At 42.9% G+C, this 27,360-nt stretch overlaps 1 protein-coding gene across 8 annotated transcripts; it reads right to left on the bottom strand.

Annotated features, from left to right (window-relative positions):
- Positions 1-4,010: 4,010 nt before the first annotated feature.
- On the bottom strand, positions 4,011-25,519 carry LOC116248694 (protein pleiotropic regulatory locus 1-like). 8 transcript variants are annotated; one of them, XM_050075884.1, is made up of 6 exons: positions 10,479-11,031; positions 8,760-8,845; positions 8,521-8,622; positions 8,327-8,410; positions 6,124-6,173; positions 4,011-5,512 (listed from the first exon to the last, which is right to left on the bottom strand). In XM_050075884.1, exons 1-5 carry the CDS (start codon positions 10,483-10,485, stop codon positions 6,156-6,158), a joined length of 297 nt encoding a protein of 98 aa, XP_049931841.1. In that variant the 5' UTR covers positions 10,486-11,031; the 3' UTR covers positions 4,011-5,512; positions 6,124-6,155. The 8 variants fall into 8 exon arrangements, 3 of the variants coding, with proteins under 3 accessions (XP_049931841.1, XP_049931840.1, XP_049931839.1); XR_007572434.1 differs by lacking the exons at positions 4,011-5,512; positions 6,124-6,173; positions 10,479-11,031 and adding exons at positions 20,095-20,224; positions 20,690-20,912 and having other exon boundaries at positions 7,512-8,410; XR_007572433.1 differs by lacking the exons at positions 4,011-5,512; positions 6,124-6,173; positions 8,521-8,622; positions 8,760-8,845; positions 10,479-11,031 and adding exons at positions 19,459-19,560; positions 19,698-19,783; positions 19,904-19,968; positions 20,690-20,912 and having other exon boundaries at positions 7,512-8,410.
- Positions 25,520-27,360: the final 1,841 nt, after the last annotated feature.

Below are 27,360 nucleotides of genomic sequence, written 5' to 3'. Positions count from 1 at the left end.
TGTATGCAACAAACACAACATTCACATTCATTATCACAATAATCACATCTTTGAAAAGCTTAGCCAAACCACAGAGAGTAGTTCGATCTGTGATGGGCTCATAGTTGTCCTATGCAGTTATTATTCTAGGATGCTTTCTAATGCACAATTGGAGTCGAGGAGACACTCGACTCGATACCCCACCTCATCTGTCCTAAACAGTTATCAAATCTAGCATGCACATGCAAAGGCGTGATATTTCAAAACAGACTTCTAATAGCTTTTCAAAACACATTATATCAGATATCAAACCATTTGCATGCATACACACATTCATTCACCAAACAATCAATCACATCACAATCCTAGGATCCCACGATCCTAGGAACACACATTCACACAGAGACCCAGGCAAGGATTTGCCTGGAATGCTGCCATACCTGTCACACGTCCAAAAAACTCTCCAAAATGCCTCGAGCTTCGAATCTGGTCGCTCAAGGTCTACGGGACGTGCCCGGTGTACCTGCAGACAAATAAAAAGGTAAGATCTCTACTAATTAGCTTATCAATCCAAACCAAGCTAAAACAAAATCATTGAGGCACATATCATCGCCTCAAGAGGGTGTCGACGGGTAGTGACCTACGGCCCTACAATAGGCCTCCTCCTAACTTCTTGACGTTGCCACGAGACCCCAAAACTCAATGCTTCGCTCACATTCTTAAATGCTTTCTGTAGTCTAGGCGTCAACCCCATTGTCACATCCAATTAAAGTACATTTTCCCCAAATAACTCCAAGATACGCCCGCTCGCAAAAGCGTGAGCCACGTGCCCAAAAAGACGGTTCTAAATCTTCCCCACAACATCACAATCTCTACCATGCTTTCCTATTGCTTCGAAAATCAACACCCCAAGCTTAAAAGATCAATATATATAAATCATCGCTTCTCCAACATAAACCTAAACTTTCCCCAAAAAGCACAATCGCTAACATGCGTCCCCAAAACACCAATTCTAAATTCTAGCATGCTTCCACAATAATTATACATGCTCCAAAGGAAAATATGCAATCAAATGGGCTCAATCACACCTTGCTCAACCCAAATCAAGAATCTAGACTGCTGCGATAGTCTAGGCAGCCACCTCAAGGATTCGATCAAGTGCCAATGCCCAAGATTGCTTGCTGTCGTCGCTATTCACACGCCCTATTTGCTGGTAAGAGGGGGAAGATAGACTCCGCCAGCTGCAAACCATTCAAACGGCAATATACGATGGGAATCCGCGACAAGGAAAAGAAAACAGAGGTCTGCCGTGAGAAAAAGGCAGCTGGCAAGGCAAAAAGAAGGGGTTCGGTTGATGGAGGCTCACACGGTGAGGGAGAGGGAGCAGTCAAGGGAAAAAAAACAGGCGGTTGGGGTGAGAGCACGTGAGAAGGGAGAAGGAGGCGTGAGAAGGAGGAAGAGAAATCGTGAGGGCATAGGGTGCTGACGGAGAGGGGAAAATCGAGCAGGGTAGGGGGGTGGGGGGGACAAGGGGCTGCGCAGGAGGGAGGATAACACGGGAAAGTGAGGGGGAGACAGGAAGAGAGACCGTAGAGGGAGGTGCAAGTGAGAAGCACGAGACAGAAGAGGGAGACGGTCAGAGAGAGGTCGTGCGGTTGAGAGGGGAGACGGCAGAGACAGTGAGAGAGGGAGGAGGAGAAGAAGGACGAGGAAGGAGGAAGAGGCAGAGAGGAATCAAAAGTCTCACCTGAGCACCACCGCCGTCGTTCTCGTCGCTGCCCAGCACCTCCGTTGTCTTCTTCTTCCCTGCGCTGGCACGACAGACCTCCAGGAGATAGACGAGGGAAAGGCAAGGGAGAAGGAAAAACAAGGGAGAAGAGGGCGGTGTCGGGCTCCTGTCGCACGAGGAGTTCGGGTCCGGGTCTAGACCCTGACCTGATCCGTCCTGCAAAAGCCGAGCGTTACATCGCCGCTACCGCTATGGGCCACGATTGGCCTTGGTGCAGTGTTGACGACGGGCGCTTGGTGGCAACGAAGTCGGCCCGCCTGGCCGAGGTCACCGAGATGTCTGCGATGAAGGTTCGACAACGGGTGCGGAGAGGCCGCGAGGGAGAGTTGCCGACGGTGGCGAGGGCACCTACGGTGTTCAACCCGCCTGGCCAGGGAAGACGATGGAGTTTGGTGTCGGCCCACCTGGCTTATGTTGGTGGTGTAGGGAGGTTGGCTGGGACAATGGACAAGGGTTATACGCAGCCGACACTTACTAGCCTTGGAGGGAACCTAGCTACGAAACTCCAAGGCGAAGGGGCTAAGCTCAGGATGAAGGGTCGAGCTTAGTAAGGAATAGGTGTGGTCTGGGCTAGCTCAGTTTGGGTTAGGTGAGCTAGGATAGGCTGGGGTACGCTAAGAGGGTTGACTAGGTTGACTCGGTTTGACTCGGGTCTAGGTCTAGGTCAAAAGGTCAGGGCCACACGATGAGGGTTAGGGCTCGGGAAGGTTGAAGCTTAATGACTCATTTAAGTCTCACGAGGATAACTATGGAATTTAAATGGGTGCGGAATTACTAGAGAGGGAGTTATGACTCGCCTAGGAAATGAGAGGGGAGTTATGGCTTAGGCAAGTAATGAGGGGAGGATTAAGGGCAAGGCTCGGATTCACGAAAAGGGGGAGAGACTACGAGGTAAGAGTTAATACTCTGGCTCGGATGAGGAGGAAGGGATTAATGGCTAGAGGGGGATTACAAAGAAGAAGGGAGAGATTAGCGAGGAGAATTGCTCACTTGGAACTCGAAGGGCTTGGGCCCCATGATGATGACACGTGGCGGAGGGGACGGTTGGGATGAATGGCTGGAGGAGTGAATGTTCCCCGCGGTCAACCGAGGAGCTTGGGAAGGAACCCCCGGAGTTAATGTCCTCCTCGTCCGTGCCAAGGTGTTAAATGCTCGATAAAAGGACGACTCTGCCCTTCTTGGACTTGCTCCCCTATAGTGCCGAAATAACTCGCCAAGGGCAGTTTTGAAAGCAGCGAGTGGCTGTTGGGTGACCACCGGAAAAGGAGCAATGGCCAGTCTTGCGGCCGCCGAATGGGCGATTTCCGGCCACTCAAATACACCACAGTTCATGGTCGGTCTCGGCCACTTGTGTCCGAGCGATTCTTACTAGGCTACTGGATATGGCTCAGCCCCTCTCCACTTCGGCCCCGCTCTCAGATTTGAATGAGAGCTCCCACGGCACCGTGGCTCAACGCTTGGCTCCGCCAAGAGTCTGTTGCAACCGCTACTGGCCGTCTACCGGCGGCGATCGCCGCTAACCACTTGGTTTAACTCCGTACGTGAACCGGTTAACTATTGCTTAGCCAGACCTTTCCGATCACTCACTCCCTGGATCATACAGGGGGAGAGCAGCCTACTAGGGCCGACCTTCACTAAGCCCGCCAAGACTCGAAATCTACCTTCCTTTCTGGCCAACCTTCTTCCTGATGTGCCTAGGGAGAAAACCAGCCTACTAGGGTCAGTTTCAACCTAGGCTAAGAACAGCGAGAGGGATGGAACTGGGAGAGTTTATCGGTACCAACCTTGTTCTCACGCTGCTGGATTGTCATCACGCGGATACTAACTGGGCAGAACCATAGCCCACTCTTCTCCACGTCTGCCCGAGACTCAACCGGCCTCTAACCACCTTCGTGTTCAAGGGGGCTGCACCGTGGAGAGCTTGCTTACGCGTCGGGGAAAGCTGCATAGGTCGTCGGCTTCAATGGTGATTTTCCAGCAACCACCACCTCCGTCGATTGCATCTTCTTCTTCCCAGCCAGAATCACACGAGCTGAGAGCTTCGTACACCACCTTCGCGGCGGGGAATCACACACCTACACGGTGGGGATTACACGCCTCCACGGCGGGGATTACACGCTCCATGGCAGGGAAGTACACCCCACGCGGGTGGGGAAAAGAGAGATAAACTCCAAATTCTATTTCATTAACAAAGCATAATACCGCAAATGGGGTGTACAAGAGTTTAAATAGTAAACTGCAACAAGATCAACAAGATCAAACAGTGATCCGAGACCCGAACGAACATGTGACCCGACTCCAATTAAGCAAACCGGACCGACTAATCTAAATGCTCACCCGAACCGAAATAGGAAGACACTACCTAGGCGGATTGTCTAAGGACTCAACTCGACTTAAAGACGATTGGCGCTAAACTGACTAGGACTAAATAAGACATGACGTTACTTAAGACTCGATCCTAGACTCCCTAGACGGACTCGGGTTTGGACTCGGCTTGGGGCTGTGTTCCACTGGCTCATCTAGGCTTGGTCCTCCTCTGTCCGTGTTCCAACCTCTAACGCTGCTGAAGTCTGCCACTGACCATGCTGGATTGGCGATGTCTTCTGTGTCCCGTGATTGGCCTCTCTGTGGGTTGCTGTATGCGCCCTTGCCTGAGTGCCTACTGTCGTGGCCAACCTTTGGTTACATGTTATTTCCTCTGTCTGTCTGCTCTACGCCTCCTGGTGTGGTCATGTCTTGGTCGGTAGGTGAGAACCTTGCTTCGTGGTCACCTTGCTTCGTGGCTAACCGCTGGGTCCCGTTGTCTGCTGTTAACCTCTCCCAGACGGCCTTCCTTGACCTGGCACTCTACCTCTTCCTGAGTTGGGCTGGCGTCTCTTTCCTTGGGTTGGCGCCCTTCGTTGGCTGCACGCCCTATGGCAGCCTCTCCTTCCTTGGTTCGGCCATGCCCTGCCGAACCACACATGGTGTTCTCAATCTGGCGTGGACCTTCTTCCTTCAGTTGTCGATCCTCTACGGCCGCGACCTCCTTTGGCCCTAGCTCCTCTTGCTCAGCCGTTGGCTTTCGCCCAGCCTTGACGTGGTCTAGGCCCTGGCTGTGCTCTTTTGGCGTTACCCCGATCAGTCTCGACCACTCTGTTGACTGCTCTCGGCTGGGGCTATGGCAGGTTTGTAACAAGATACAACACTATATAATAACTAAGAATCCATAGAAATACTTGTCCTATCCCTCGCACAGCTCAAACTAAGCAAAACTAAGCGTGATTCTGAAGGGAAAAGGTGGCTCGATTTCTGAAATGCCTCATTGAAAAGTTAATTGAAAAAAACAATAGCAGTTGGAGGCCGATCACGAGGTATGAATAGTAGGTATGAATCATAGTTTAAATATTTCTTAATCTATTCCATATAGTCTGTGCTCCAAATACTAGACTGACTATTTGACGGGCTAGAACCATCTCTCTCAAAGGGCCAGTGACAATAGCACACCAAAGAAGATACCTGCACCTGAGGCGGAAGGCATCCTTTAAGATTTTTCTTGCTTCATCTTGAATTGTCAAATATCCTTCTTCCAGTATAAACAAACAATGTAAACCCACCCTTTGGAGGCTATTCTTAATAAAATGAACAAATTGAAATTGTCCTTCTCTTAATCTAGTGATGATTTCTAACAATCTATTCCTTTATTTCTATGTCAATCCCCACTAACGGTGGCCAGTCCAGCCATTGAACGAGTAGGTCTTCAACCTGCAACCACAGCGTAGCAGTGTGAGATTCTGGATTAGGAAAAGCCTCTCCACTAAACATCGACAACCAAGAGGCAGCCCACAGCTGCCACCCTCCAACACGCACAATCCAGGAGACTGCACATTGGCTATGACCACCTATAGTAGCTGCTTTAACCTTGCAACCATGCTGCAGCTGCTTGCCAGATCTGTGCTACACCTGGCCATGCCCAATAGCAAAACACGTGTACACGACATTTCCAAGGACACACTTACCTGTCCATGCATCTGCTTGCCCTGAAACCTCACCCTCAATCATGTATCCACAAGTAAAGGTGTATGCAGCAACACATTAAGTTGAATCGAAACATGTGAAATTACATGACAGATATTCCAAAACCTTCAACACAATATCCAAAAACTTGAACACAAGCACCATGACACATTACTGGAGGAAGGCCATCTGAATATTCCTTCTTTTCAAGTAATGTCCAGAGTTTTAGGAATGCAACATGCAAAGGAATCAAAGTTCATCTAGACGAGTCATTTGTTCCGAAAGCAATCAAGTTCAACCTCGATGCCTTATATGTACACAAGGAACCAGTGACTCTTAATATCATAAACATGCCTTACCGCAATAACTGGGCCTCATAAACTTGCAACTGTCAAAGCATTATGGTTATCTGCAAGACAAAAAATTGATGAAAAGATACAGCTATGAAACTAAGCTGCCACAAAATGTGAAATGGCCACACATTTAATAACACGTAATACATATTGTGTTGCATACAATTATATACTACTATATATATGTATATACAATAGATATACTGTACATAATAGTAACAATAAGTTCAACTCATTTGATTAACTATAATGGATCAAATGAATAACTTAAATCTCATTTTTGTTCATACGAACTTATGATTTCAATCCCTTCAATTGTTCAATATAAATGTAACAAGTTGATCTTGTTGGATTAACTCTAATTGGGCCATGAATGGCCATAATCCCATTCATATTCATGCGAATTTGTAATTTCAATCCCCTATATCATTCAATATGGATATGACAACAAGTTAAACGTATAGCATTAACTATGAGAGATCAAATGAATGACTTAAATAATAATTTATATTCATAAGAACATGTATTTTCAATCCCTAAAATTATTCAACATAGATTTTATAATGAGTTAAACTCATTGGATTAACTATAAGGGATCAAATGAATGATTTAAATACGATTCATATTCAAACAAACTTAAGCTTTTGTGATTTCGATCCCATGGATCATTCAATATATAAGTAACAACAAGTTAAACATGTTAGTTTAAGATAAATGATCAAATGAGTGGCTTAAATCCTAATCGTTTTCATACAAGTTCAACTCATTGGATTAACTATAATAGATCAAATGAATGGCTTAAATCTCATTTGTGTGCACATAAATTTATGATTTCAATTCTTTCAATCATTCAATATAAATATAACAACAAATTAATTTCCTTGGATTAATTATAGTGGGGCAAATGAATGACTAAAATCCAATTCATCTTCATGCGAACTTGTGATTTCAATACCTTAAATCATTCAAAATAGATATGACAACAAGTTAAACACGTTGCATTAACTATAAGGGATCAAATAAATATCTTAAATATTATTTGTATATTCAAATGAACTTGTACTTTCAATACCGAAAATAATTCAATATAGATATAGGTGGGCTAGTTTCGCTGCATTCCGTTCTTGACTCTGTACTCAAGTGGCCCACAACCCAATCCATATTTTTGTCCTCTTTCTAGGATGGTGTGGGACAAAAAAAGAGAATTGGGGTAAAATTTTAGCCGTCATTTCTTTGATGGGAAACATTTTTCATCCATGAAGGAGGGAAAACATGCGACGGAGGGAGAACATGCGACAAAGACATCTACTCATGTATTTAAGAACTTATCTACAACGTTGACATGCCACCTCTTTGAATTCTCCAAATTAATCCAAGGCGTTGACATGCCACCTCTTTGAATTCTCCAAATTAATCCAAGGCGTTCTGCTTCTTGAGCAATTCCCATGTGGTACTTCAACATAATGGGCACTCTTGTTTGAATATGCATCTTATTTTCGTTCTCATCTCATTTATTCTCAAACAACCATGAAGTCAACCCTAAATAGGACCATCATGTTCAAGCCCAAAATATACAAAGTTTGGATTCAGCTTCAATCCACCCTTCTTTGTGTCCACGTCAATCTGCAACATATGTGAGCCCTCCTCCAAGATCTCCGGATAGAATTGCCGATCCCATGTGCTAAAGAGCGAGTTAGTCACCTACAATCTATTAGTGTCCAAGCTCAACCGGATCATTTGTGGCCCACCTCTAAGTCTATTTCCCTGAGGAGAGCAAGAAAAGGTAAGAACAACAATCACTTAAACACACACTTTTACTTCTAGAACATCAAACTGAGCCGCCACCCCATCTTTAGATATTGCAACTATCTGGCTTCCCTTCTGAATGAGTCCACCAACCCATAGTTGTCCAGTCAAAACAGGCTTTGAAGGGTCCTCAATGTTGTACTGCCTGACATCACCATGCAGTCAGTTTGAGAAATAAAGGAAGCGATCATCCAGTGACATAAGGAAATCAGTCATAAGTCCAGGCATGTCAGCCATAATCCAATTCCGAAAGGTGTCACAGATATTGCAACCTAGAAGAAACAAACAAGCAATAAAAAGTAGATGCTTTTGTGATAAGCTGGCAAACATTCTACAGTTCACATTTCACAAGGAAAGCCCTACCAATCATAACAAGTAGATGCTTTTGTGCAAAGGACCATACCACAGCTTGTGTGAAAACAGAGCAAACTGTGTTTTCATGCCGTGATAGAGCAAAACTTTGTGCTTTGGTTCGTATGTCCCAAACCTGGAAAAAAAAATAAAAAAGAGTACCTCAGATTCCAAGAGATGACATGAACAAGGAGCGGGAAAAGAACTGTTCCACAAAAGTTTACATAAAAAAAGAATAGCCCATACACGACAAACAGAATCTCGGCCACCCGTAACCAAAATGTCAAGAGTAGGATGAAGAGCTAGGCAGTACACACCACTTAAATGACCATGGTATGATCTGATAACCTGTTGCATGGATGGCAATCTTACTTTTAACATTCCACTCGACCAGAAGAAAGAAAAAAATGGTTTGTGTGACGGGGACATTGACAAGAAACTGAAAATTTTGTAAATTTAGAATTAGAGGTTGCCACATTCCATACCTTGTTTTGTTCAAGGTCCCAACACTTAACCTGCTTATCATCACCAGCAGAGAACATGTAAGGATGTCGAACACTTACAGCAAGACCTGTGGTGAAAATCAGTTATCAGATCATTCCAGTTAAATTTAATTGTCCATTAAATAAGCTAATTATCAAAGGCATCCGCATGCCAGCAAAAAATATATGCAATAACTATCAAAGCTTAAGCTTTCCAGTCCCAACACTGATCGATTGCAAAATAAAAGGTGAAGCACCAAGGTAACCCAAAAAAAAAACTTCAAAAACAGTAAAAGAAGATTCGAAGAGGAAAGAAGAGAAAGGGGGAAGAAAGCTACGGCAAGAAGATTACTGTTCACAGCTAATGTTGTGAAAGCATGCGACGACGGTGACGGACCAGCAGTGCGACGGCAGCGATGACGACGGCGAACGGTGGTCCGTGGATAGGCACAACAGTGAGCAGCGCAGGCGCACCCCTCTCCCTTTCAAATGAAAAGGGAAAGTTAAGAGAATTAGCAATTAGGTCGAGAGTCAAGACTCGACCTAAGCACAATCGGGCCCCCACATAAAACCAGGACCCGGCCCATTTTAACGTCGGGCCGGGCCGGGCGCAACGAGCGAAAGCCCGACATTCGCAAATTACGGCCCGGAACCAGGCCCCTGTCAGGCCAGGTACCGGTTACCCACCGGTGACCCGACCCGGCGCCCAGGCCTACTCACATATGCACACTTAAAGTAACGTGAGCATCAGGAAATGGTACCTCATGGCCCCAGATCCACTCGGAGTCTAGAAAAACCTAATAATGTTGCTACTTAATGCAAACCCAACGTAATCAGTATAGAATCTGCATGACAGTATCAAACTAGTCATAAGTAATAGCCACTACAATAGATGATCATATCAAGCATAGGGTGCACTTTTCAGGCCGACGATATTTGACACTAACCTCCAAAGGTAGGAGATCTGAGTTACCAAGGTCCAGTCTGTTTCAGTTCACCATCGGGCCAGCTGTATACATGTAGAAGTCTTCATAACAACCATCTTCTACATGTTGGAGACTGAATCCTTGTGTAAAAGCTTTTGGTGCTCCCCATGAAGAACTAATCATGGTCTTGTGTCAGGGCTAATACCAGAAGTCATATCCAAGTAGAAGACTATTACCAAGTTTCTCCCATCTGAACAAGAACATACATATCGAAGATCAAAAGTACCAGATTTCAACACAAACGAAGATGTGTCGATCAGAGCACTCACATCAAATGCATGGGATAAAAGCTAAAACTCATTCCAAGAAGTCCATGTGATCTTAAGAGATGTATCTTATCACAGTAAAATCAAATGAGGACAGAGATCATGCTCATGTGAGGCAATGTTAAGTAATCTTGTACAAAAGAACTTGTCAAAACCAGTTCACTGATGTGAAAGCTCAACCAGTCACACTTAAATTTATAAAAAGAGATCAGATTTGGAGTGGGAAGAACTAGTGATACTGGCAAAATGCAAGTCCCCGTTTTCTCTAAACAATGAAAAATAGAAACTGTTGGACATGTCATCAAAATAATTGCTGCAGTCCATAAAAGATTCCATTTAGAAAATTTGTAAGCTTTGAGGACAATTTCAATGACCAATATTGAGATAAAAACATTATGAAAAAGCAAGAATAGATTATCGATGAGGTTCCAAGCCATGATACATTTTGAACATGGAAAGAGAATACTTACGTCTCATGTATGCATGTTATGCATGTACAACATCTTCTCTGAATTCCCCCATATAAACATGGGGGGTTGGGCTGACCTGCAACAGCTTTGGCTAACTGTCTCAACATTATGGGTACAACTACCCTCTGTTCAATCATTTATATTATTGCCCGCGGCAATGTGTATGCAACAAACACAACATTCACATTCATTATCACAATAATCACATCTTTGAAAAGCTTAGCCAAACCACAGAGAGTAGTTCGATCTGTGATGGGCTCATAGTTGTCCTATGCAGTTATTATTCTAGGATGCTTTCTAATGCACAATTGGAGTCGAGGAGACACTCGACTCGATACCCCACCTCATCTGTCCTAAACAGTTATCAAATCTAGCATGCACATGCAAAGGCGTGATATTTCAAAACAGACTTCTAATAGCTTTTCAAAACACATTATATCAGATATCAAACCATTTGCATGCATACACACATTCATTCACCAAACAATCAATCACATCACAATCCTAGGATCCCACGATCCTAGGAACACACATTCACACAGAGACCCAGGCAAGGATTTGCCTGGAATGCTGCCATACCTGTCACACGTCCAAAAAACTCTCCAAAATGCCTCGAGCTTTGAATCTGGTCGCTCAAGGTCTACGGGACGTGCCCGGTGTACCTGCAGACAAATAAAAAGGTAAGATCTCTACTAATTAGCTTATCAATCCAAACCAAGCTAAAACAAAATCATTGAGGCACATATCATCGCCTCAAGAGGGTGTCGACGGGTAGTGACCTACGGCCCTACAATAGGCCTCCTCCTAACTTCTTGACGTTGCCACGAGACCCCAAAACTCAATGCTTCGCTCACATTCTTAAATGCTTTCTGTAGTCTAGGCGTCAACCCCATTGTCACATCCAATTAAAGTACATTTTCCCCAAATAACTCCAAGATACGCCCGCTCGCAAAAGCGTGAGCCACGTGCCCAAAAAGACGGTTCTAAATCTTCCCCACAACATCACAATCTCTACCATGCTTTCCTATTGCTTCGAAAATCAACACCCCAAGCTTAAAAGATCAATATATATAAATCATCGCTTCTCCAACATAAAGCTAAACTTTCCCCAAAAAGCACAATCGCTAACATGCGTCCCCAAAACACCAATTCTAAATTCTAGCATGCTTCCACAATAATTATACATGCTCCAAAGGAAAATATGCAATCAAATGGGCTCAATCACACCTTGCTCAACCCAAATCAAGAATCTAGACTGCTGCGATAGTCTAGGCAGCCACCTCAAGGATTCGATCAAGTGCCAATGCCCAAGATTGCTTGCTGTCGTCGCTATTCACACGCCCTATTTGCTGGTAAGAGGGGGAAGATAGACTCCGCCAGCTGCAAACCATTCAAACGGCAATATACGATGGGAATCCGCGACAAGGAAAAGAAAACAGAGGTCTGCCGTGAGAAAAAGGCAGCTGGCAAGGCAAAAAGAAGGGGTTCGGTTGATGGAGGCTCACACGGTGAGGGAGAGGGAGCAGTCAAGGGAAAAAAAACAGGCGGTTGGGGTGAGAGCAAGTGAGAAGGGAGAAGGAGGCGTGAGAAGGAGGAAGAGAAATCGTGAGGGCATAGGGTGCTGACGGAGAGGGGAAAATCGAGCAGGGTAGGGGGTGGGGGGACAAGGGGCTGCGCAGGAGGGAGGATAACACGGGAAAGTGAGGGGGAGACAGGAAGAGAGACCGTAGAGGGAGGTGCAAGTGAGAAGCACGAGACAGAAGAGGGAGACGGTCAGAGAGAGGTCGTGCGGTTGAGAGGGGAGACGGCAGAGACAGTGAGAGAGGGAGGAGGAGAAGAAGGACGAGGAAGGAGGAAGAGGCAGAGAGGAATCAAAAGTCTCACCTGAGCACCACCGCCGTCGTTCTCGTCGCTGCCCAGCACCTCCGTTGTCTTCTTCTTCCCTGCGCTGGCACCACAGACCTCCAGGAGATAGACGAGGGAAAGGCGAGGGAGAAGGAAAAACAAGGGAGAAGAGGGCGGTGTCGGGCTCCTGTCGCACGAGGAGTTCGGGTCCGGGTCTAGACCCTGACCCGATCCGTCCTGCAAAAGCCGAGCGTTACATGGCCGCTACCGCTATGGGCCACGATTGGCCTTGGTGCAGTGTTGACGACGGGCGCTTGGTGGCAACGAAGTCGGCCCGCCTGGCCGAGGTCACCGAGATGTCTGCGATGAAGGTTCGACAACGGGTGCGGAGAGGCCGCGAGGGAGAGTTGCCGACGGTGGCGAGGGCACCTACGGTGTTCAACCCGCCTGGCCAGGGAAGACGATGGAGTTTGGTGTCGGCCCACCTGGCTGGTGTTGGTGGTGTAGGGAGGTTGGCTGGGACAATGGGCACGCGTTATACGCAGCCGACACTTACTAGCCTTGGAGGGAACCTAGCTACAAAACTCCAAGGCGAGGGGGCTAAGCTCAGGATGAAGGGTCGAGCTTAGTAAGGAATAGGTGTGGTCTGGGCTAGCTCAGTTTGGGTTAGGTGAGCTAGGCTAGGCTGGGGTACGCTAAGAGGGTTGACTAGGCTGACTCGGTTTGACTCGGGTCTAGGTCTAGGTCAAAAGGTCAGGGCCACACGATGAGGGTTAGGGCTCGGGAAGGTTGAAGCTTAATGACTCATTTAAGTCTCACGAGGATAACTATGGAATTTAAATGGGTGCGGAATTACTAGAGAGGGAGTTATGACTCGCCTAGGAAATGAGAGGGGAGTTATGGCTTAGGCAAGTAACGAGGGGAGGATTAAGGGCAAGGCTCGGATTCACAAAAGGGGGGAGAGACTACGAGGTAAGAGTTAATACTCTGGCTCGGATGAGGAGGAAGGGATTAATGGCTAGAGAGGGGATTACAAAGAAGAAGGGAGAGATTAGCGAGGAGAATTGCTCACTTGGAACTCGAAGGGCTTGGGCCCCACGATGATGACACGTGGCGGAGGGGACGGTTGGGATGAATGGCTGGAGGAGTGAATGTTCCCCGCGGTCAACCGAGGAGCTTGGGAAGGAACCCCCGGAGTTAATGTCCTCCTCGTCCGTGCCAAGGTGTTAAATGCTCGATAAAAGGACGACTCTGCCCTTCTTGGACTTGCTCTCCTTTAGTGCCGAAATAACTCACCAAGGGCAGTTTTGAAAGCAGCGAGTGGCTATTGGGTGACCACCAGAAAAGGAGCAATGGCCAGCCGAATGGGCGATTTCCGGCCACTCAAATACACCACAGTTCATGGTCGGTCTCGGCCCGTTGAACAACTTGTGTCCGAGCGATTCTTACTAGGCTGCTGGATATGGCTCAGCCCCTCTCCACTTCGGCCCCGCTCTCAGATTTGAATGAGAGCTCCCACGGCACCGTGGCTCAACGCTTGGCTCCGCCAAGAGTCTGTTGCAACCGCTACTGGCCGTCTACCGGCGGCGATCGCCGCTAACCACTTGGTTTAACTCCGTACGTGAACCGGTTAACTATTGCTTAGCCAGACCTTTCCGATCACTCACTCCCTGGATCATACAGGGGGAGAGCAGCCTACTAGGGCCGACCTTCACTAAGCCCGCCAAGACTCGAAATCTACCTTCCTTTCTGGCCAACCTTCTTCCTGATGTGCCTAGGGAGAAAACCAGCCTACTAGGGTCAGTTTCAACCTAGGCTAAGAACAGCGAGAGGGATGGAACCGGGAGAGTTTATCGGTACCAACCTTGTTCTCACGCTGCTGGATTGTCATCACGCGGATACTAACTGGGCAGAACCATAGCCCACTCTTCTCCACGTCTGCCCGAGACTCAACCGGCCTCTAACCACCTTCGTGTTCAAGGGGGCTGCACCGTGGAGAGCTTGCTAACGCGTCGGGGAAAGATGCATTGGTCGTCGGCTTCAATGGTGATTTTCCAGCAACCACCACCTCCGTCGATTGCATCTTCTTCTTCCCAGCCAGAATCACACGAGCTGAGAGCTTCGTACACCACCTTCACGGCGGGGAATCACACACCTACACGGTGGGGATTACACGCCTCCACGGCGGGGATTACACGCCTCCATGGCAGGAAAGTACACACCACGCGGGTGGGGAAAAGAGAGATAAACTCCAAATTCTATTTCATTAACAAAGCATAATCCCGCAAATGGGGTGTACAAGAGTTTAAATAGTAAAGTGCAACCAGATCAAACAGTGATCCGAGACCCGAACGAACATGTGACCCGACTCCAATTAAGCAAACCGGACCGACTAATCTAAATGCTCACCCGAACCGAAATAGGAAGACACTACCTAGGCGGATTGTCTAAGGACTCAACTCGACTTAAAGACGATTGGCGCTAAACTGACTAGGACTAAATAAGACATGACGTTACTTAAGACTCGATCCTAGACTCCCTAGACGGACTCGGGTTTGGACTCGGCTTGGGGCTGTGTTCCACTGGCTCATCTAGGCTTGGTCCTCCTCTGTCCGTGTTCCAACCTCTAACGCTGCTGAAGTCTGCCACTGACCATGCTGGATTGGCGATGTCTTCTGTGTCTCGTGATTGGCCTCTCTGTGGGTTGCTGTATGCGCCCTTGCCTGAGTGCCTACTGTCGTGGCCAACCTTTGGTTGCATGTTATTTCCTCTGTCTGTCTGCTCTACGCCTCCTGGTGTGGTCATGTCTTGGTCGGTAGGTGAGAACCTTGCTTCGTGGTCACCTTGCTTCGTGGCTAACCGCTGGGTCCCGTTGTCTGCTGTTAACCTCTCCCAGACGGCCTTCCTTGACCTGGCACTCTACCTCTTCCTGAGTTGGGCTGGCGCCTCTTTCCTTGGGTTGGCGCCCTTCGTTGGCTGCACGCCCTATGGCAGCCTCTCCTTCCTTGGTTCGGCCATGCCCTGTCGAACCACACATGGTGTTCTCAATCTAGCGTGGACCTTCTTCCTTCAGTTGTCGATCCTCTACGGCCGCGACCTCCTTTGGCCCTAGCTCCTCTTGCTCAGCCGTTGGCTTTCGCCCAGCCTTGACGTGGTCTAGGCCCTGGCTGTGCTCTTTTGGCGTTACCCCGATCAGTCTCGACCACTCTGTTGACTGCTCTCGGCTGGGGCTATGGCAGGTTCGTAACAAGATACAACACTATATAATAACTAAGAATCCATAGAAATACTTGTCCTATCCCTCGCACAGCTCAAACTAAGCAAAACTAAGCGTGATTCTGAAGGGAAAAGGTGGCTCGATTTCTGAAATGCCTCATTGAAAAGTTAATTGAAAAAAACAATAGCAGTTGGAGGCCGATCACGAGGTATGAATAGTAGGTATGAATCATAGTTTAAATATTTCTTAATCTATTCCATATAGTCTGTGCTCCAAATACTAGACTGACTATTTGACGGGCTAGAACCATCTCTCTCAAAGGGCCAGTGACAATAGCACACCAAAGAAGATACCTGCACCTGAGGCGGAAGGCATCCTTTAAGATTTTTCTTGCTTCATCTTGAATTGTCAAATATCCTTCTTCCAGTATAAACAAACAATGTAAACCCACCCTTTGGAGGCTATTCTTAATAAAATGAACAAATTGAAATTGTCCTTCTCTTAATCTAGTGATGATTTCTAACAATCTATTCCTTTATTTCTATGTCAATCCCCACTAACGGTGGCCAGTCCAGCCATTGAACGAGTAGGTCTTCAACCTGCAACCACAGCGTAGCAGTGTGAGATTCTGGATTAGGAAAAGCCTCTCCACTAAACATCGACAACCAAGAGGCAGCCCACAGCTGCCACCCTCCAACACGCACAATCCAGGAGACTGCACATTGGCTATGACCACCTATAGTAGCTGCTTTAACCTTGCAACCATGCTGCAGCTGCTTGCCAGATCTGTGCTACACCTGGCCATGCCCAATAGCAAAACACGTGTACACGACATTTCCAAGGACACACTTACCTGTCCATGCATCTGCTTGCCCTGAAACCTCACCCTCAATCATGTATCCACAAGTAAAGGTGTATGCAGCAACACATTAAGTTGAATCGAAACATGTGAAATTACATGACAGATATTCCAAAACCTTCAACACAATATCCAAAAACTTGAACACAAGCACCATGACACATTACTGGAGGAAGGCCATCTGAATATTCCTTCTTTTCAAGTAATGTCCAGAGTTTTAGGAATGCAACATGCAAAGGAATCAAAGTTCATCTAGACGAGTCATTTGTTCCGAAAGCAATCAAGTTCAACCTCGATGCCTTATATGTACACAAGGAACCAGTGACTCTTAATATCATAAACATGCCTTACCGCAATAACTGGGCCTCATAAACTTGCAACTGTCAAAGCATTATGGTTATCTGCAAGACAAAAAATTGATGAAAAGATACAGCTATGAAACTAAGCTGCCACAAAATGTGAAATGGCCACACATTTAATAACACGTAATACATATTGTGTTGCATACAATTATATACTACTATATATATGTATATACAATAGATATACTGTACATAATAGTAACAATAAGTTCAACTCATTTGATTAACTATAATGGATCAAATGAATAACTTAAATCTCATTTTTGTTCATACGAACTTATGATTTCAATCCCTTCAATTGTTCAATATAAATGTAACAAGTTGATCTTGTTGGATTAACTCTAATTGGGCCATGAATGGCCATAATCCCATTCATATTCATGCGAATTTGTAATTTCAATCCCCTATATCATTCAATATGGATATGACAACAAGTTAAACGTATAGCATTAACTATGAGAGATCAAATGAATGACTTAAATAATAATTTATATTCATAAGAACATGTATTTTCAATCCCTAAAATTATTCAACATAGATTTTATAATGAGTTAAACTCATTGGATTAACTATAAGGGATCAAATGAATGATTTAAATACGATTCATATTCAAACAAACTTAAGCTTTTGTGATTTCGATCCCATGGATCATTCAATATATAAGTAACAACAAGTTAAACATGTTAGTTTAAGATAAATGATCAAATGAGTGGCTTAAATCCTAATCGTTTTCATACAAAGTCATGATTTCAATCTCTTAAATCATAAGTTCAACTCATTGGATTAACTATAATGGATCAAATGAATGGCTTAAATCCCATTTGTGTGCACATAAATTTATGATTTCAATTCTTTCAATCATTCAATATAAATATAACAACAAATTGATTTCCTTGGATTAATTATAGTGGGGCAAATGAATGACTAAAATCTAATTCATATTCATGCGAACTTGTGATTTCAATACCTTAAATCATTCAAAATAGATATGACAACAAGTTAAACACGTTGCATTAACTATAAGGGATCAAATAAATGTCTTAAATATTATTTGTATATTCAAATGAACTTGTACTTTCAATACCGAAAATAATTCAATATAGATATAGGTGGGCTAGTTTCGCTGCATTCCGTTCTTGACTCTGTACTCAAGTGGCCCACAACCCAATCCATATTTTTGTCCTCTTTCTAGGATGGTGTGGGACAAAAAAAGAGAATTGGGGTAAAATTTTAGCCGTCATTTCTTTGATGGGAAACATTTTTCATCCATGAAGGAGGGAAAACATGCGACGGAGGGAGAACATGCAACAAAGACATCTACTCTTGTATTTAAGAACTTATCTACAACGTTGACATGCCACCTCTTTGAATTCTCCAAATTAATCCAAGGCGTTCTGCTTCTTGAGCAATTCCCATGTGGTACTTCAACATAATGGGCACTCTTGTTTGAATATGCATCTTATTTTCGTTCTCATCTCATTTATTCTCAAACAGCCATGAAGTCAACCCTAAATAGGACCATCATGTTCAAGCCCAAAATATACAAAGAAGTTTGGATTCAGCTTCAATCCACCCTTCTTTGTGTCCACGTCAATCTGCAACATATGTGAGCCCTCCTACAAGATCTTCGGATAGAATTGCCGATCCCATGTGCTAAAGAGCGAGTTAGTCACCTACAATAACAAAGTGGCAAAATCATCCAATGGATGACAGAGTCATATCACCACAGCACATGAAAGAGAGATCATGGTTATGTTTTGCATCTACGTGGAAGGAAGAACTTGCACACCATTGAGCTGTTTTCTTTTGTATACTGCCACTGCAATTTTCTCATATATCAAAGTTAAACATAGAGAACGACAGAAACTAAATCTACAATTAGATTTCATGGCCAATAGTACTTTCTTTCCACCTTTTGAGTGGGTAAAATGGCTATTATGCATATCAGTCCAGACATTGGGTCCATGGTTTCATGGCCAAACACTACGAACTACATGACAACCGTGGTTTCAGTTGGTATGATGTCTAGGCATTTTAGGGTGTCCAAAAGGGAAGAATGACACTAACACGAAAGGACTGACTAGAACCAAAGCCAAAAGCTAAAACTGCATAATCATGCACTATTAAGTACAATTTATAAGCATAACTTTTAAATTTTTGGTAAACTCTAGTGAATTTTTGGTAAATTCTTTCAAAAATAGGTGACAGTGTAAGTAATCACAGTCTGGAGGATATGCACACCAAGTTACCAGATTTGAGCAACCAAGGAGCAAAAAAATGGAAAACAACACTGAATATAGACATAAATTTAGTTCAAAATGATAAGGCAGCCTCAACTCAAGACTTTCTGTTTCAAGCTAATGAAAATACAGCACTGTGTGCAGAAAAGCAGGAGTCTAAGTTCAACTCATGGCATAAGCTGGCAAACATTCTACAGTTCACATTTCACAAGGAAAGCCCTACCAATCATAACAAGTAGATGCTTTTGTGCAAAGGACCATACCACAGCTTGTGTGAAAACAGAGCAAACTGTGTTTTCATGCCGTGATAGAGCAAAACTTTGTGCTTTGGTTCGTATGTCCCAAACCTGGAAAAAAAAATAAAAAAGAGTACCTCAGATTCCAAGAGATGACATGAACAAGGAGCGGGAAAAGAACTGTTCCACAAAAGTTTACATTAAAAAAGAATAGCCCATACACGACAAACAGAATCTCGGCCACCCGTAACCAAAATGTCAAGAGTAGGATGAAGAGCTAGGCAGTACACACCACTTAAATGACCATGGTATGATCTGATAACCTGTTGCATGGATGGCAATCTTACTTTTAACATTCCACTCGACCAGAAGAAAGAAAAAAATGGTTTGTGTGACGGGGACATTGACAAGAAACTGAAAATTTTGTAAATTTAGAATTAGAGGTTGCCACATTCCATACCTTGTTTTGTTCAAGGTCCCAACACTTAACCTGCTTATCATCACCAGCAGAGAACATGTAAGGATGTCGAACACTTACAGCAAGACCTGTGGTGAAAATCAGTTATCAGATCATTCCAGTTAAATTTAATTGTCCATTAAATAAGCTAATTATCAAAAGCATCCGCATGCCAGCAAAAAATATATGCAATAACTATCAAAGCTTACCACGTATCTTGCTCAATGTGTCCTGTTAAGGTCAACTTAAGCTTTCCAGTTCCAGCAGACCATATCTGATCGATTGCAAAATAAAAGGTGAAGCACCAAGGTAACCCAAAAAAAAAACTTCAAAAACAGTAAAAGAAGATTCGAAGAGGAAAGAAGAGAAAGGGGGAAGAAAGCTACGGCAAGAAGATTACTGTTCACAGCTAATGTTGTGAAAGCATGCGACGACGGTGACGGACCAGCAGTGCGACGGCAGCGATGACGACGGCGAACGGTGGTCCGTGGATAGGCACAACAGTGAGCAGCGCAGGCGCACCCCTCTCCCTTTCAAATGAAAAGGGAAAGTTAAGAGAATTAGCAATTAGGTCGAGAGTCAAGACTCGACCTAAGCACAATCGGGCCCCCACATAAAACCAGGACCCGGCCCATTTTAACGTCGGGCCGGGCCGGGCGCAACGAGCGAAAGCCCGACATTCGCAAATTACGGCCCGGAACCAGGCCCCTGTCAGGCCAGGTACCGGTTACCCACCGGTGACCCGACCCGGCGCCCAGGCCTACTCACATATGCACACTTAAAGTAACGTGAGCATCAGGAAATGGTACCTCATGGCCCCAGATCCACTCGGAGTCTAGAAAAACCTAATAATGTTGCTACTTAATGCAAACCCAACGTAATCAGTATAGAATCTGCATGACAGTATCAAACTAGTCATAAGTAATAGCCACTACAATAGATGATCATATCAAGCATAGGGTGCACTTTTCAGGCCGACGATATTTGACACTAACCTCCAAAGGTAGGAGATCTGAGTTACCAAGGTCCAGTCTGTTTCAGTTCACCATCGGGCCAGCTGTATACATGTAGATGTCTTCATAACAACCATCTTCTACATGTTGGAGACTGAATCCTTTTGTAAAAGCTTTTGGTGCTCCCCATGATGAACTAATCATGGTCTTGTGTCAGGGCTGATACCAGAAGTCATATCCAAGTAGAAGACTATTACCAAGTTTCTCCCATCTGAACAAGAACATACATATCGAAGATCAAAAGTACCAGATTTTAACACAAACGAAGATGTGTCGATCAGAGCACTCACATCAAATGCATGGGATAAAAGCTAAAACTCATTCCAAGAAGTCCATGTGATCTTAAGAGATGTATCTTATCACAGTAAAATCAAATGAGGACAGAGATCATGCTCATGTGAGGCAATGTTAAGTAATCTTGTACAAGAAAAAAGAACTTGTCAAAACCAGTTCACTGATGTGAAAGCTCAACCAGTCACACTTAAATTTATAAAAAGAGATCAGATTTGGAGTGGGAAGAACTAGTGATACTGGCAAAATGCAAGTCCCCGTTTTCTATAAACAATGAAAAATAGAAACTGTTGGACATGTCATCAAAATAATTGCTGCAGTGCATAAAAGATTCCATTTAGAAAATTTGTAAGCTTTGAGGACAATTTCAATGACCAATATTGAGATAAAAACATTATGAAAAAGCAAGAATAGATTATCGGTGAGGTTCCAAGCCATGATACATTTTGAACATGGAAAGAGAATACTTACGTCTCATGTATGCATGTTATGCATGTACAACATCTTCTCTGAATTCCCCCATATAAACATGGGGGTTGGGCTGACCTGCAATTCTAAAATTACAGATGCCCTTACAAAAATACATGGAGGAATCTTTGGATGAAAGAAATGGATCAAAACGCAGTTCACTGCGAAGGAAAGCTCTCCAATTCTCCTTGAGAAAATTCTTTTCAAAGCGTCTAAGGTAGAATACAAAGAAAACTTCAAGCATAATCCTTTTGGCTTTAGATTTGTTTAAACCAAATATATCCTTCGAATTGTCCAAAGCAGTAAGCTGCATATAGAAAAAGAACAAAGAAAAAGGTTAGAAGATTATAAGCACAAGCAAGGAAGCTGCAACTAAGGACCTCCACCTATTTGCATAACCTACAAATGTTTTGGAAATCTATGCATCCAGAAACTGCATAATGTAAACTCAAAAATTTTTTTTATTCAATATGCCCATTATAGAAAGTTTGCATTAAATATGATCGATAATGAAGCTTCAGGTCATCCACTTTTCCATCCATTATGTTTACCACCTAAAACAAGAATAAATAGTAGTGACCAGAAATTGCACACTAAGAAAACCACCAGATTCAACAACTTCAATTATATCATTGTAGAGCACTTTTCTTTTTTTTTTGCCTGAAGTGCTAGATTCTGCACTAATAATTTATGATCAAAGGAGAGATGGACAATGGCACTTATGGCATGAACCTCCAAAGTTGCCTCACCTATAAGCTGTGCAAAATAACAGTAATCATTATGAAAAGAAAAGAAAGAAACAGGAAATTGAAAGAGGAATAAAACAAAAGTAAAAAAAGTATGACAGTAGGCAAAGAATAATTCAAGCACAATTACCTCCACTGTTCAAACCAACCAGTAGTTCAGTTTCTTCTCCCTGCCGAAATAGCTGAGAAAACAAAACATGTCTACCACTCTAGAGACAAACCTTGGCATATTTTTAAAATGTAGATTAACACATGATTGTATCATAAGCGAGTTGGATGTGAACAAAATAGATTCGCATATTTTTAGAATGTAGGCTTCCATGTTAGCAAACAGATGATTGTATCATAACAATGTATGATATGCAATTCAAAAACCATCAGAATGTGACACACACCCATGAATTTGACCAGATTATATTAATCAAAAGAATAAAGTTGTCACGGGCTGACTTTTTCAAGCCTATTTGGCCCGTGTTGTGCCGAGGGATAGTCGGTCTGCAACACAAGTGAAGGCATTGAAAAAGGAAAACCAAGAACCTAAGACAATAAAGGCACCTAAACAACCCATGTCACAATGAAAGTGAAAACTAAACATGACACTATGCAGGAAACCATTAAAGCAGAAAACAATTGCCCAACTCAACAAAACTAAATAATCAAACTAAATCAAAATAGGATCCTACCGAATATAAATCAAACCAATGACCTTAACCGCTGGACATGTGCAATAGCTAAGTAAAGAATCTATTCAACTAACCTGACACTAACGTGATACAAGAGAAACTAAGCATTATCCTCGTCTAAAACCATGAAGGACCCGAGGACATAAAACCCAAAACCCATGCAACTTCGATGAATAGAACCTTTCAAAAATGTCACAGTTCAAAATGGGCTACAAGATTGATTGGTCCTTTTGAAAAGAGATAAGAGGTGTTCCACGACAGACTCAACCCTAAGTCTGGGTTATGAAATTTGTCACACTCAACATGAGTTGACCAGGTTCGAGGAGTTTCATCTATTCCATGAATGGACTAATGGTTTGGTAATGGAATGGCCAACATCTTTCAAGGCCAAAGGGGATTGGGAATGAAATGACAAACATATTTCAAGACCAAAGGAGATTGGTTACTTCCTCCTATGACCAGAGATGTCAAGTTTTTAGTTTGAAATAGTTCAAAAACGATCAATTTAACTAATAAGCATGAGTGTTCGTGCTGTGCAAATAATATGGCCTTCATTTACACATAGCACCTACCGTACAAGCATTAGGATTCATTTCGCGTCAATGTCGTCAAATCTCTAGAAGGGATGCCTTTCAATTTCCAAAATATGAACATAAAGAAATCATCCTCGACATCTTAGGTAATCAAAAATAGGAGAAGATATTGACCCTAGGACCGCACATCTACCAAAGATTTTCACATTCGATTCCTGCGAGTTCAGCCTTCATGCCTTTCATCTCTTGGCAAACACCTTTTGTTTTTTTTTTTCCTCTTTTTTTTTCTTTCTTTCTTTTGCATTCAGCTTTTTCCTTTAAATTTTTTTTCCTTGATTTTTTTTTTTAGGCCGACCTTCACCTTTGAGGGAATACCTCACCACCCCAAAGGCTACTACGAAGCTCCACCGCTTTGGTGGTTATGTGTAGCTTTGTCGCATATCCAACCCGCTTCACCTTGTGGGTTTTCGATGAGCCAAAGGTTCATAAGTCGTTATTTTCGCGGTATAGACATAAATCACCTATATGCCTACCCGGTACTCTTGATTACTGACCCAGAGGAACGACTACACAAGCCCCGAGCCAATCTCTCAACTCTCATTTTGCTACCTGCCACAAGATCTTACAAAGGATTTTGGCTTCTCTCTCAAGATATCTTCTTGCTAAATCCTTGCAAATGCTTGATTACCAGAGTCAATAGCATTTCCTAGTCTCGACTTTCTCAACTTCACAGGACCTTTTCTTACTGCTCATATTCAAGATCTTTTCAATTTTCCTCTTCTATTGTTTGGCGTCAAAAATTTGAAATTTTATCCTTTTGCTCAAGGAGGTACTAAGAATAAAGAAAAGTCACATCATTGTGTGAGAAGACACTTTTAAAATGTTTTTAAGCAAAACTCAAAATTATCACTTTTACAAAAAATCTTAACATCAAATGGTATATCACCAAGAAGAAGGAATTCTACTCTAAAGAAGAGGGTGAATGCAAAATAGCATAGGGTGGTTGGGTAGAAAAATGAACTTCACGAACTCTCCTAGGGACTTCTATATGAAAGGTTGGTTTAATATTGACGATTTTCCATAAATGTTTGAGTCCCCAACTGATTGAAAGTTTTACAAATGGTTTAGGTTAAGCTCTTATCTTTCCCTAAAGGAAGCCCAGGATAAACCAATCCTATGTGGTGGGTTTTGTAAAATCATCAAGTGCATGATAATGACAACTACGGGATTGGACTCTGTTAGACTCTAAATGTACGACTATCCAGCAAAGTTTGATGAGTCTTGTGCCCTATTTACATGATCATAAACTTCAATTTCACAAGCTAATTGAAGTCAATTGTCAAAAAAAAAAAGTTTCTTAAAGGCAAAAGAATACCAGAGTACAAAATGCTCAAGTTTATAATAATCAAGAAACTCTAGTACTTGCCAAAAAATCATCATGAAATGTAACCATCAGAAAAGAAAAATGAAATCAAAGTATGAATTTAGTGTGAACTGTCTCCCAAAATTATTCAAAAATAGCCAAATTCAGAAGCACTTAGAGTGAGCATGTATGTGGAACAAAATACTTATACAATAACAAATTAATCAGAGAGAAATTGGCCTGCAGCCTGCTTAGCAGCAGAAAACAACAGAAACAACATCAGTGATGAACTATCATATCATGAGGCCTGCAGGAAAGGATTCAGGAAAAGAGCAGCAATCTTCAACATTGGGATGTCAGATGCATTGTTTCCATTGTTGTTAGGCATGTGAGCTTATGCAGGCCACAAGAACATTTTACCTTCCTAGTTTAATCCCTTGAAAGTATTTTATGACTAGACAAAGGCAGCAAAAACTCACGTTTTGATACAAGATCATGCCACGAATACTCTAGCCCATTAAGATTTATAATAACTTTTGTAGGATTGACCAATGGCCTTATCTGCATATGTTGGAAAGGAAACAGTCAGAAAGATGAAACATAAACAGAAGAACCATCATCGACCAGTTAGCAATTGGTATATGCTTTTACTTTCCTGGAGGAAATAGGCAAATGAGAATTTTGCTCCAAATACACAAAGCCAGAAAATCATATGTCTGCATTTCATCAATATGAAAAAACATGAGCACCCTGTTCATGGGACTGTGTGCCAGTTCACACAATAAAGAGACAGACTTCACAACAGCCAAAAGGATTCATCCAATCCAATGTGCCTAACAAGCAAAAGAGTACAAGGAAAATGTACATTCCAATTGCACACAATTGGTCTTCAAAAGACTGAAATGCCATCACTATCAAGAATCAAAATGGAAGCATTCTCAAAACCCAAACATTTATGCAACAGAAACAAGAAAGAAACACCAAGGACAAAAAAAAAGTCAAAAAGAGGACCAAACTGTGTCTTATTTGTCTTCCTCCTCCTCAGTCTAAAATTTTCTCTTTTGGCTGTGTGGCTGTCTGATACAAACCTAAGATAAGTATTCATTACTTCACAAAGACCAACCATAACCCCTGGATCCCGGTTTCCTGGATGAATCCAAAACAATCATCTAAAGAATGCAATTTGAGTTTATAAATTTCGGTTTATAAATAGAAGCTCAGATATCAAAACTCAAAAGTACTAGTTGACACGCTTGCCTATTGAAGCACATATTCATGATGGAAAGTTTATATTGATATATTTTTTCATTATCTAAAATGACCTAGCAAGCATCTATGCACAACCACATGCATCTTGTAGAGCACATGATCAAAGATCTGAAAATCAATTTTGTGGAACATAACCATTGTGCTAAGTCAAACAGGTATTGCTTTTATGGAGCAGTATCCATACCCATATGGGTACGTCATCGGTACGGGTACCGGTATGCCCATGCTACATCCCGAGTACGATCAACATACCCAGGACCATATCCTTCTTTTTTTTTGGACATGCTCAATGTTAACCAAGTCCATTTCTGTCCGAAAATTAGGTTTTTATTCTTTTCTTTTTTTGGACTCATGAATGTGTTGTTCTGTTTGCTTAAACTTTGAATTCTTATTTTTTGTTTATATATATATATATATATATATATATATATATATATATGGTCGCACCCAAGTTTTTTTTTTTTTTTAAATGGTATGTACCCGTACCTATGTAACATAGCCATTGTGAAGCACAACACTATTGAAATAAGCCAAAACAACTGCCAAGAAAACCACCCTAGTCATGGGCACACCCAAACACCTAAAAAAATCCTTCATATACACAAAATCAAACTAAAACAATATTCCATGTTTGAGAACAAGACAAAGATATTTCCACAGCAAAATACAGACTTACCTGATAAAGTCAGTGGTACGCTCATACATTCCTCGTCCAACATAATGTCTTTCCTTAAATCAGAAAAGAATAGCTGTTAGGAACAACAATAAATGAATAAGATCCATAGAAAATACAACGGGAAGAACAATGGAGAAACTAAACCTGATGCATCCACTTGATAAATCTCATAACAGGCCATTGATCACATCGGTTTGTCAGCCTATGACAAGCTGGAATGCACATGAGTAGGCTAAAGGCCAGCTGGACACTTGCATATGCAATTATTCAAAGATGTAGGTCTTATAGAAAACAAACTTTGGATTTTGAAGTCCCTTCCTGCATGGTTATCACTATCATACTTTAGATTTGACAATCTGTGACTACATGATTCAACAGAGGACAAATAAACATAAAACAGTAGGTGCAGCGACATCAAAGTGAAGTCTTTCGGATTAAAAAAGAAACAGCAACACAAAAAACTCACACATAAAGATATGATACAAATGCTGAAGCAACACCAAACCAAAGAAAACGGAGAAGAATTCTCATCACAAACGACGAGTTGTTGAATATGCCCCATACATCATGACAATGTCCAGTACACCTACATGATTAAAGGAAACAGATGATGTAAAATCATGG

This window comes from Nymphaea colorata, chromosome 2 (genome assembly GCF_008831285.2).
Source record: "Nymphaea colorata isolate Beijing-Zhang1983 chromosome 2, ASM883128v2, whole genome shotgun sequence".
NCBI lineage: Eukaryota > Viridiplantae > Streptophyta > Magnoliopsida > Nymphaeales > Nymphaeaceae > Nymphaea > Nymphaea colorata.
This window is presented reverse-complemented; position numbering and strand designations above follow the sequence as displayed.

Bases quoted from the DNA above. Each gene is read 5' to 3' on its own strand.
- LOC116248694 (XM_050075883.1), bottom strand. From the start codon at position 8,816: ATGTTCTCTGCTGGTGATGATAAGCAGGTTAAGTGTTGGGACCTTGAA. The intron at 8,623-8,759 runs GTATGGAATGTG...TCCATGCAACAG, and splicing joins GGGACCTTGAACAAAACAAG to GTTATCAGATCATACCATGG. The intron at 8,411-8,520 runs GTATGGGCTATT...TTTTTTTTCCAG, and splicing joins GCCGAGATTCTGTTTGTCGT to GTTTGGGACATACGAACCAA.